Source organism: Prionailurus bengalensis, chromosome F2 (assembly GCF_016509475.1).
Source record: "Prionailurus bengalensis isolate Pbe53 chromosome F2, Fcat_Pben_1.1_paternal_pri, whole genome shotgun sequence".
In the NCBI taxonomy this organism is placed as follows: Eukaryota; Metazoa; Chordata; class Mammalia; order Carnivora; family Felidae; genus Prionailurus; species Prionailurus bengalensis.
The window spans coordinates 21,972,020-21,984,626 of NC_057353.1; the positions used below are offsets into that span (position 1 = coordinate 21,972,020).

General features: G+C 40.1%; 1 protein-coding gene across 1 annotated transcript in view; it reads right to left on the reverse strand.

Annotated features, from left to right (window-relative positions):
- Nucleotides 1-3,570: 3,570 nt before the first annotated feature.
- The window catches only part of TRPA1 (transient receptor potential cation channel subfamily A member 1), a 54,736-nt gene continuing 45,699 nt past the window's right edge, over nt 3,571-12,607 (reverse strand). Inside the window, exons 24-27 of the mRNA XM_043601192.1 lie at nt 9,615-9,683; nt 5,884-5,994; nt 5,495-5,592; nt 3,571-4,438 (exon numbers count right to left, since the gene is read on the reverse strand). Coding sequence (XP_043457127.1) covers nt 4,234-4,438; nt 5,495-5,592; nt 5,884-5,994; nt 9,615-9,683 — 483 coding nt within the window. The 3' untranslated portion in view covers nt 3,571-4,233. The remainder of the gene's footprint in view (nt 4,439-5,494; nt 5,593-5,883; nt 5,995-9,614; nt 9,684-12,607) is intronic.

Below are 12,607 nucleotides of genomic sequence, written 5' to 3' on the forward strand. Positions count from 1 at the left end.
ATAAACGTAAGTGAAGATGTGACATGGCAAGACTGCCAAGAGGTGAGTCTGTAAGAGAAGAGGGCCAAAGACAGACCTCAGGGGTGTAAACATCTAGCTAGCAGGTAGTACAGAGAAGTCAGTGGGAAGCAGAGGAGGAGCAGTAAGCAAAATAGTGGAAAAAGCAGCAGAATTCAGTGTTTGGGGGTAAAAGGAGGAGAGAATTTCAGAAAGCTAAATGATTTATTCAATTGTAAACTCCCTGAGAGCAGGCTAGATTACCTACTTATTTCAATATTTCCCCAGAATAGATGTAGTAGAGTATTGAACACATTCTTGGTGTCCAGTAAATGTTAAAGGTCTGTAATATGCAATGCTATTCACTGTTCGAGGAGACCATTTGTTTTCATGATTAGGACATCCTGGTTATTGTTCTTGTGTGCTTCCAGCCTTTCTGTTTTAAGGAAAATAAAGGACAAAGACCGTGTCTGAATCAAAGATTAAGGAACATACAACATTGTCTCTAGGCACGTGTTCTGCTGGACCACAAATGCAAAAATGTCTGGTTTCCTCTTATTTGTGACTCAGCACTCTGCGTGTTCACGTGAATGTATGGTTGCGAATGTGTGTGATAGCAGGAGGTGGAGGCCACCAAGATGTCCATCTGTGGAGAAGAGATGAGCCCACGCAACGGAGGTATGTGCAATGAGAGTAACATCTGTCGGCACCCTTGTACTAGATGCACAGAGGGTACTACAGCTGCACCTTGTAGCCATCACATCAAGTGGAAAGAGAAGAATCCTAGCGTAATAACACCTATGTAAATACAAACACATACACTGTTCAACATAACACAAGGGTACATACATGGCCAAAAGCATTCACTAGAGTGGGCATCTCCTGGGGCAAGAGAGAGAATAAATGTGAGAATCAGGGTGAATGGGGAAAAAAGAATAAAACAAAAAGAAGGACCTTGAAAAGATCAATGATGAGGTATGTGATGATTCATACTTTGTGGTGGATATCAAAAGCAAAAAGGGCATATGTGATGGATGCTTTTTTTTTTTTGCATCATGATAAATGTGCTCTTTAATCCTCATCCCCTATTTTACCCATCCCCCAACACATCTCTGCTCTGGTAACAGTTTGTTCTCTATAGTTGAGTCCGCTTCTTGGTTTGTCTTTCTCCTTTGCTCATTTCTTAAATTCTACAAATGAGTGAGATCATATGGTGTCTTTCTCTGATTTTGCTTAGCATAATATTCTCTAGCTCTATCCATGTTGTTGCAAATGCTGAGATTTTATTCTTTTTTATGGCTGAATTATATTCAATAACACACTATATACATAGTGTATATACACTATACTATTGTGTATATAGTGTATATACATGCTATATGCATAGTGTATTATTGAATATAAATATTGTGTATATATTGAACGTATATTCAATATAAAGTCTTTGCCAATTTGGATGTCTCACATCTTTATCCATTCATCTATTGATGAACACTTGGGCTGCTTCCATAGTTTGACTATCATAAATAAAGCTGCAGTAAACAAAAGGGTGCATGTATCTTTTCAAAATAGTGTTTTTGTATTCTTTGGGTAAATACCCAGGAGTGAAATTATTGAATCATATGGTATTTCTATTTTTAATTTCTGGAGGAACTTCCATACTGTTTTACACAGCGGTTGTGCCGATTTACATTCCTACTAATAGTGCATAAGTGTTCCACATTCTCCACATCTTTGCCAACTCATGTTGTTTCGTGTGTTTTTGATGTTACTCATTCTGACAGGTATAAGGTGATGTCTCATTGTGGTTTTGATTTGCATTTCCCTGATGATTTGTGATGTTGAGTATCTAAGTGTCTGTCGGCCATCCGTAACTCTTCTTTAGAGAAATGTCTGTCCATGTCTTCTACCCATTTTTAAACTGGATTACTTGCTTTTTGGGTGGTGAGTTGTATCAGCTCTTTATAGATTTTAGAACCCTTTATTGGATATGTCATTTATAAGTATCTTTTCCCCTTCAGTGGATTGCCTGTTTTCTTGATTGTGTCCTTCATTGTACAGAAACTTTTTATTTTGATGAAGTCTCAAAAGTTTATTTTTGCTTTACTTTGCTTGCTTCAGATGTGCCTAGAAAAATGTTGCTATGGTCAATGCCAGAGTGATTACTGCCTGTGCTCTCCTCTAGGATTTGTATGGTTTCAGGTCTCACATTTAGTGAGTTTATTTTTGTGTATGGTGAAAAAGTGGTCCAGTTTCATTCTTTCGCATGTGACTGTCCAGTTTTCCCAACATCATTTGTTGAAGATACTTTTTTCCATTGTATATTCATTTCTCCTTTATTGAAGATTGACTATTTAACCTTTGTACTTTATTTATTTCTGGGTTTTCTGTCCTATTTCACTGATCCATTTGTCTATTTTTTGTGCCAGTACCATACTCTTTATACTACTGCTTTGTAATGTAACTTGAAATCTGGAGTTGTGATCTCTCTAGTTTTTTTTCAAGACTGCTTTGGCTGTTCAAGGTCTTTTGTGGCTCCATGTAAATTTGGGGATTGTATGTTCTAGTCTGTGAAAAATTCTATTGGTATTTTGACGGGGACTGCATTAAACCTGTAGACTGTTTTGGGTAGTATGGACACTTTAACGACATTCTTACACCCCACGAACATGGAAGGTCTGTTCTTTTGCATTGTCTTGAATTTCTTTTATCAGTGTTTTACAGTTCTCAGAGTACAAGTCTTTTGCCTCTTTGGTTAAGTTCATTCCTAGATATTTTATTGTTTTGGTGGAATTATAAATGGGATTGTTTTCTTAATTTCACTTTCTGCTGAACTCAGTGTATAGGAATGCAACAGATTTCTGTATATTGATTTTGCATGCTGTGACTTTACTGATTTATCAGTTCTAATTTTTTGGTGGAGTCTTTAGAGTTTTGTATATATAGTGTCATATAACCTGCACATAATGAGAGTTATATTTTTTCTTTACCAATTTGGATGCCTTCCATTTCTGTATATAGTCTAATTGCTGCGGCTAAGACTTCCAGTACTATGTTGAGAAAAGTGGTGAGGGTGGACATCTTTGCCTTATTCCTGACCTTAGGGGAAAAGCACTCAGTTTTCCACCATTGAGGATGATGTTGACTGTGGGTTTTCCATATAAGGCCTTTACAACATTGAGATAGGTTCCCTGTAGACCTACTCTGCAGAGGATTTTTTTTTATTATGAATGGATGTTGTACTTTGTCTAATGCTTTTTTGGCACCTATGATATATGATTTTTTATCCTTTCTCTTATTGATGTGACGTATCATGTTGGCTGTTCGGCAAATATTGAACAACTCTTGCATCCTGGCAATAAATCCCACTTGATAGTAGTATATGATTTTTTAAAAAATGTATTGTTGGATTCGGGTTGCTAACATTTTGCTGAGGATTTTTGCATCTATGTTCATCAGACATATTGGACTATGGTGTTTTTTTTTGTAGTGTGTTTCTCTATTTCCATATGTGATGGAAGCATTTTTATAAATCTCAAACTAATTGCAATAAAAAGCTCACACAATTATCAGTGAGGTGACTATATAGGCTTTACATTTATTATGATTATTAGCAAACCAAAAATACAGAAATAACATATACTATCTATATCCATAGTAAAACCCATGCATATCATAAGGTCTATTTGAATCCCAACTCAGAGTGACATCAGGTTTGTTAGGAGCAACAAGAAGGGTGTGTCAATTTCTTATAGTTGGAACAGAGGACACAGCGTTCCACACACAGGTTCTTCCAACACCAAAAACACGTACCTGAATGGTATAACCTAATATTTTATTATATGATGTACTTGTACATCATATAATAGGTAATCAGGTAATATGAATATTATACAATTATCAAGCAGGAATCCAGTATTAACATTTGTGTTACATTTAACAGTTGCATTTACTTCTTATTAAAATTTGTGTTCTACCAAATTAGTTTTCTACCCATTCAGAGTGAAGTGCAACTTGAACTTACTAGCAAAGACATTCTCTATACATCGTAAGTGGCATAAAATATGAAAAGAGAGAAAGATGTAGTTTCTTTACAAAGAATGCAGGAACCACCATTTTGCAAATCATGAAATCATAATCCTATTTCTACTTTTTCCTCACTCTTTCCAAACTGGAAATGAGACCCAATAGGGTCCTGCAAACCACCGCCCCCACGATAGGAAGCCCCGTTGCAGGCTAAGGGCAGTGTGTTTTTGCCTTTACTGCTTTCAAAACAGAATTCCATTTGCTATTTCTTTGTTCTAACTGCTCTTTTTTAAACCTGTCTTGAAAAGAATGATGGTTGTCTTCATCCTCTGTCTCAGAGATGATTTCCATCTTCTGAATGATGAGTTTAATAAGCTCATGCTGTTTCTCCACAAGAGAAGTGAGATCCTTCAGCCTAAAAGGATATACAGGGCTCATGAACTTGTTTTCAGTTATCTTCTCAGTCTCTGAGTGCAGGAAGGCCCAGGTTACTAGAAGTGTCCTAGATCAGATGAGCTGTGCTCAGGTCACAGCATCCTGGTACTTATAATCTTTCTAAGCAATACATATTTTTTTTTCAACGTTTTTATTTTATTTTTGGGACAGAGAGAGACAGAGCATGAACGGGGGAGGGGCAGAGAGAGAGGGAGACACAGAATCGGAAACAGGCTCCAGGCTCCGAGCCATCAGCCCAGAGCCCGATGCGGGGTTCGAACTCACGGACCGCGAGATCGTGACCTGGCTGAAGTCGGACGCTTAACCGACTGCGCCACCCAGGCGCCCCAGCAATACATATTTTTAAAAAATATTTTAATGTTTATTTTTTGAGAGAGCACACACAAGCAGGGAAGAGGCAGAGAGAGAGGGAGACACAGAATGCAAAGCAGGCTCCAGGCTCTGAGCTGTCCTCACAGAGCTGGACATGGGGCTTGAACTCATGAACCAGAGATCATGACCTGAGCCAAAGTCGGATGCTCAACTGACTGAGCCACCCAGGGGCCCCAGCAATACATATTTTTTAAGTTTAAGTGTTTTTCCTAGTTTATTTTTGCTCCCATTTTAAAGATTAAAACACAGTTGCACAGAAAGATGAAGCTGCTTTGCCCAGGTCAGTGCATTAGGAAGTAGTTGAAGAGGGCCTTAAACTCAGATCAGTTGATTCTAAAGCCCTCGTGCTCAACCACTGCACACTCTATACAGCTTCTCTTGGAATTCTCCAAAGCTTTCAAAGCTTTGATGTATGAATCCGGATGGATCATGGGAATGTGGTTTAAAACACTAATTGGCAAACTGGTGAGTTGCAGCACATAAGTTGTTGGGTCTAAAAATGATTTTCAAATGATTCTCAATATGCTATGACATCAGTCAATTAAAAGTACGACTTAATATGTGAAATAAACACAACTATACAACATAACCTTACATCATTATTTAAAAGTTTTATCAAATACAGATTAGGAAAAATACATACCGATATTTCTGCTTCAATATTTCTGTTTCCAGAGATGTGTCAACATTTGGAATTTCCTGCCCTTCTTCTTGGGTATAAAAAATAAAATGAAATATAGCCTGCGGGATAAAAGATTAATTATTACTCAGGTTGAACTCAATTCAGAAACTATTTCTTGCACATGCGCCATGATTCAGCTACTGAGCCAGGTACGATCACACCACAGATATTCTAAGACACGACTATGACCCTCAAGGCGCTCACAGTCTTTTGAGAGAAATAGACGTATAAAGAGCTATACGACAAACTCATACTCAAAGTCTATAGAAGGGTACCCTTAAGGATAACACAACGAGTGAATGTCAAGCAGCAGCACATTCTCCACGCTGGTATTTTTCACATGTACTTACTAATAACCCTGTACATCTGGGTCTGTTGGGATACACGATGATGGATTTCTGATCTACTTTGCGTAGGAACCACAGTGGCAGCTTCTTCTCTAAGCTGGTATGAAGTTCCACCTAAAGCGCATTTTGGATTTATTGAGAGAAATGATTAAGAAGTATCTAGAATCCTTACACTACACAGAGACAGCGATGAGTACAGTAAACTGAAAAACGACTCCTGTGTCCTGCTTTACGCCACGCAGCTGGGCTGGCCAGGTTTCCCATCTCTCCTCTCAATCACCGACAAGACAGGGGAAGCAATATGCAGTTGGGGCAAATTGTTTAAAGAAGAAGTTCAACTCAAGTGAGCAGCTGTTCACTGTTCAGGGACTGTGACTGACACTGGGCCCATAAGAAGAAGCCTTCGTCCATCCCCTGGGGTGTTAACAGAAAATGTGCACGACTGCGCTGTGTGCTGGTATGAAGGCGCGCCTGTGGCAGGACAGGAAATGGTGCTTCGATGGAGGAAAACAGTGGTAAGCACTGAAAGGATTACAATCGGCACACCTAAGAGTACTTCATCGACGTTTCACCCTGTGCGATCTGGTGCAAAATGGGTTATCCATGCTATATCTTGACTACAATTTTTTTTTTATGTTTATTTTTGAGATAGGACAGAGTGTGAATGGGGGAGGGGCAGAGAGAGACCAGAATCTGAAATAGGTTCCAGGCTCTGAGCTGTCAGCACAGAGCCTGCTCTGGGGCTGGAACTCGGGAACCATCATGACCTAGGTGACATCATGACCTAGGCCGAAGTCGGACACTTAACTGACTGAACCACCCAGGTGCCCCATATCTTGACTACAGTTTCTATTTTCAGAAATAACAATCCTTTGTCTCATTTAATGGATTTACCTTGAGTTGATAGTTTCTCATATTTTCAACTTTTTGTTTACCAAATTTGTCTTCCGCTCTTTTTTTATAGCCCTTTGTGTCTCTTGTTTAGAATGGTTTATTGTAATTACCATATAGGTGAGAGTTTGCTAAGACCATAGGCTTTTTTATATGTGGGTATTTAAGTGGCTTCCATCCACAAATGGTGAGATGTTTAAAGCTTTGGGCCCCTCTTCCACATATTGCTTCCCTATTTTTGTAGCACTTACCACCACATAACATGCTATATATTAGTTCCAGTTTCAAGAGAAGCTATGTTTTCTTGTATTTTATTAACAATACCAATTAGATGTTTGAGTTTCTATAATAACTTCCAAAGTTCCTTTTCCTCTTGGGTCTTAAGGTCAATATTCCTTTCCCTTTGCAATATACATTTTTTTTCAGAGGTCACATGTTATCATTCACTTACTTAAACTTCACTGAAAAAGATTTATTCAAGCCTGGTGTTTGCCAACAGATCAAGCACATGTTTTGTCTTAACCTTATTTGTTTTCCACATAGGACCTGCCAGATATTCTCTCTCAGGGTCCTGGGGAGGATGGCAAGCAGCCCCCCTTGGTGGGTCTAGTGGGACCCATTGCCCATGGCTTCTCTGGGCTCAGGGAGCATCTCCACCTCCTCTAACTGGCAGGTTTTCCGTGTTGAAGGTAAGAGCACTCTGTGCATTTCCTTTTGTGATTTGCTGCACGGACGTGAACGTCTGTGGAGTCTCTACAGCTGCCAGCCTGTGCTGGACGTGTGGTCACCAAATGTTAAAAACTAAACAGCTCTAAGCCCCTCACAATACTCACAACTCCTGTCCCTGTGTAACTGTTAGACCTCCCAGCATGTGCTGTCCCCACTTAGGTCTGAGACGACTCTGTGAGAAGACGAATGTCTCTCTCTGTGACACGTGCTGCTGCCTGTCCCCTTATGCCCTGGTTCTGATGCGGCCTCAGACTTAGGTTATAAGTCCGACATAGAGAGTTGTACATGGATGTAGAGATTTGCTTTAAAAAAACTCAGAACTAAGAGAATGGCTTCCTGGTTTTCCAGTCAATGCTCTTTGTGATCCAAAACAAGAACCGCTAACATGCGAGTGAGTACTTGCTTTGCCATTTACTTTATAGGCCTTTGTGCCGTTGTGTTTCAGGGAAGAGATCAACTCTGATATAGAATTGTGCTTTTCAAATCACCCGCACTGAAACTGCAGTGTAGTGGCTCTCCCCTAGACATCTAGTGCTGTTGCTTATATTGTTCTTCCTTGATCTTTTCAGGAATTACTAGTTATGAAGTAATGACATGTCTGTGAAGAGGCCTTTTTGCATCTCTTTTCCTCTCTTCATCCACCTACCTGGAGTCCTACACTCCATCTTTGTGGTGGTAATAACTGGTTAGCTCTTCCTTCCTCCAAACTTTCCCCGCTAAGGTGATAATAGATCATCTTACGTACCACTCCCATTTTGTTCCCATTCTTTGGAAGAGCTGGTAATGACTTCCCACTAACAAAATAACTCGGAGCACTTCACCCTTTACTGCCCTATCTTTCAAAGCTAAGGTTTTCCTCATTTGTTAGCTCTTTTTTTAATAAAGCGCTCTATCATCTTGGGCCACCTTAATACTCTCTAAGGAGCCATCCCTCCAGGCCAGGGGCCCTTCACCCTTCCTTAGCCATTTCTCCTTGTTCCGCCTTTAGCCCATTGCTCCAGGTGGGTCCTGCCTTTCTGGACCAGTCTTGCTGTTCCTCTAAATCCCATCTTTCAACATCTGTTTCACGTGCCAACTCTTCCATGTAGCATTTCCATAACTGTTTATTTTCTGTACCTAATATTTTAACCATTTAATTTATGTACTTTTGTTCTTTAAATGTGCCAAGTCCTCTGCATAATACACAGCTTAGTCACAGAGCATAGAGTTTAAGGATGGTTCTAAGTTGATTTTGAGATTTTAAACTCTGTTTAATTGGTGTGCTCTCCAGTTAGACTTATTTTACTTAGTGAAGTCAAAGGTCACACAGGCCTTTAACTCCTCTGGGTTCTCATGGTCAGTTGTACTCTGCACATACCACGTACCGGAGCATTTTTTAGAAATAAATATGTGCTGACATATAGCAGAATGAGTAACAGAGAAGAATGAAGCGTGACAAAGAACAGTGAAGAGTGAGGGGAGAGTTACCTCTTAACATGAATTTGTCTTTCTCTTGAACTTGCCTAAGTTTTTTAATGTGTACGTTCAACTGGTCATCAGGTATTTTTGTAGCATCAGATATTCCCATTCAAATTTGATAAACACAATGCAAATGAGAGCATAGAAATAGTTTTTCATTGTGTAACAGGAACCACCTCACAAGATTCAGTAGCCAAGGAAAAATGTAAGGGAGGTCACAAAAGAACAAAACCTCACGGATGCAGTGAACACTTCAATATAACATGTTATGTGGGAAGCCTGCAATGCGATGGCCAGAGTATCAAGGGGTCCTAGGAAGAGATGGGCTGTGACAGGACAGAATAACTCACACCTGCGATAATTCTTATTTAGCAGATAGCTACCTGGTTGGCTGCATGTTGACATTTTAAAAAGCTCAGGTAATGTCTCAATTTCTCTGCTCAGATTGTTCTGAGAAAATGTTTTCATTAGTTTTTACTCTCTGATCACAGCAGGCACGCCAGAGAATGTGCACAACAAGGTACCGTATGGTGCGGTGCTTTAGGACTGACAAAGTACCTGTGTTAAATACCTGTTCTCAGAAATCAGCTATTCATATACATGGAAAATTAGGGTGGTGCTAATGTCAATACGTTTTAAATAAACGTAAGACTTACCTGCATAGCAATCCTCTTCAACAATGCGTGCTTCTGGACTTCTGCAATGTCACCAACTGCCAACCCAATCTGAAGTACAACACAGCACTGAGCCATTACCAATTTAGTGGCACACCTATAAATGCACTAAAGGTCTCTCTAGCTGCAGTGGGGGAGTGGGCATATAATTGCCTACTAGTGGCCTCAACATACTTTTGCCAACACATCTTACAGAAAACTGCAAAATCTGTACACCTTTGTAACACTGGTGGCCACACTGGTGGGTTCAGTAACCTTAAGTGTTATCATAAATTAAGACACGTGAATCTGAAATTATTTAAAATAAAAATGTTCTTTTTGAAGAGGACAGGGGTCATATGGTATCAAATGCCATTGTGTTGGCCATGCAAATGGTTGCAGATTCCAGGAGTTTAGCATCTAGGTAAACAAGAGTGAGTGGACTACACAGAAAAGTAAAATAGTAAACTGAGGCAATGAGGGAATTTATACCTTACGTATGTTTGGCAGGAAAAGGTACGCTTCAAGGGTGGGTGTGGCTTGATTAAAAAAATAAAGCAGTAACTGTATCTAGAAATCTGTGGCCAGATAGAATTAGGTGAGGGGACGCTCACCTCTACTCAATCCAAATGAAATCGCTTACTTAAATTAGCCGACTCATATTTGTTAGATAACCAGTACCTGTCTATGCTCGACCAGCCTCCTGGATGCTGATGCTTTCAAGAAGCTCAAAGTCAAGTAAATTCCAAGAGAGGGGCTCTGTTTCGGGCACCACTGGATGCCCAGTGCTTAGAACCATGCAGAGCATGTAGTAGATACACAGAATAGTCACTAAGTGAATAAGCAGTGAAGAGTATATGCTAGGGTGTGCAGACTAGCATTGAGAACTATCTACAGTCAGACACTTTATTTGGCAGGATAATGTTTATTTTTAACGCGGAAGCCTTTAGGTAGGCATTATCTCTAGTTTATATCAGCCACCATCAGTCGGTTGAATGTCCAACTTTGGCTCAGGTCATGATCTCCTAGTTTATGAGTTTGAGCCCTGCATCGGGCTCTCTGCTGTCAGCATGGAGCCTGCTTTGGGTTCTCTGTCTCTCTCCCTCCCTCCCTCCCTTTCTCTCTCTCACACACACACACTAAATACATAAAATAAAAAAAACAGTCTCATACTGACTGCTTCACACATTTAAGATACTTGCCTGAGATCTGAAGACATCTGATTTTGTGAGTCATAGAGTAGATAAGTTACTAATATTTAATAGTAGCTAACGTTTACTGAGTGCTTATCATGTGCCAACCATGGTTTTGAATGCTTTACTTTTACTTGAGAAAGAGAATATAACTGGGGGAGAGGGGAAGAGGGAGAAAGAGAAGATTTTAAGCAGGCTCCATACTCAATGGGGAGCCTGATATGGGGCTCAATCCCATAAGGCTGAGCTGAAATTGAGACTTGAACGATTAACCAACTGAGCCACCCAGATGTCCCTCAAATGCTTTGTATTAACTCCTTTTATCCTAATAACTTAGGAAGTAGGTTTTATTACCTTTTTCTGATTTGTGTCCTAAAAATTTTGAGAATACGAGGAAGGGGCATCCAATTTAGATAGGATGATGGGGTGGAGGGTGTTGGTTAGGAAGGTCTACCCAGGAGATCTGATGCTTGAGAGCTGAGTGTTAACAGCTTAGGAAGAATTAACCCAAAGTGGGAAGGTCTTTGAGGAAAAGGAACAGCTTGTGTGGAGCTTAGGCACAAAGGAATATAGGGCATGCTCAGTGAAAGTTGATGGTACATGTCTAGGCAAATCTTGCCAACAGTGGGAGGGGTGGATGAGATCTGGCTAAGACCCAGATCATGAGGATCCTTGCACGCCATGCTGATGGGTTTAGACTGAGTTGAAGAGGCATAGAAGAAAAAAAAAAAGGCCTGACAGGCCCAGCTTTTCCTTATCAGAATATCACTGTGGTGACAATTTAGGAAAGATTAGACAGAAGTGAGAGGAGACAGACTGTTTGGGCTACTGCAGCAATATGGATGAGGAACCATGAGGGTGTAAGGCAAATGGAAGTGGGTGTAAGAGGAAAATATTTACCGGAAGAACTGAGCAAAGAGCAGGGCTGAATCTAGAGTATCTTCCAATGATCTGAGTTAGAGGACCAGGAGGTGGTACTGAGAGGCGGCAGCAAAGTTTGAAGGAAAGAAAACATGGAGTCTTGGTCGGCTCTTTTGGGACTGATTTTCCTCTGGGACATGCAGGTAGAGATGGCACTAACATGTACTAATGCTAAGCCAAATCTTCTAGATAATTATCTTCTGAAACGTCAGCAATTCTAAGAGAAGAATGTGGGCTTTATGTCATTCTTAATTATTCTTAGTGCTATCCTTTATGTTTCAAGGTCATCAAAATAAAACTCTAGATTTGTATCAAGTAAGTGAATCAAAACATTAAGTAATATTTTTTTTTCTTTCCAGAAACATTGTACAGGACAATCTCTGGTGCATAGTCTCACTCAGAAAATGTACTGAATGTGTGCATATATGCATAAATAAGGAAAAAACATGCACTGTCGGGTCAGCTCGGGCTCTCCATGGACCTGAGATGTACTTCTGTCTGCATTGGCTAACGTGGTCATGGCTAGAGCAGGTTCTCTGTGAAGGGCATGTTCATATCTGCTGAGGATTTTCAACCTGTAACTGGTTTAGAGATGGCATCTGAATGCCACAGATGCCCTCATGCCTGAGAGGCTCTTTGCCACTTGAATATCTGGTCGATGAGAAATTTAAGAGCAGAGATGAGGTTTAATCCTTTATTCCCCCAAGGTCTCTGCCTAACCTCTGACCCCCACCCTAACACCAGAGCAGTACACACCATTTATTTCCTTATTCTGCTTTATAGTTCTTCATAGATAGCATTTATCACTCCCATAACATTATACTACATAGTTATTTATTTACTACCTCATGACTAGTTTATAATGTAAGGACGGGGTATTGG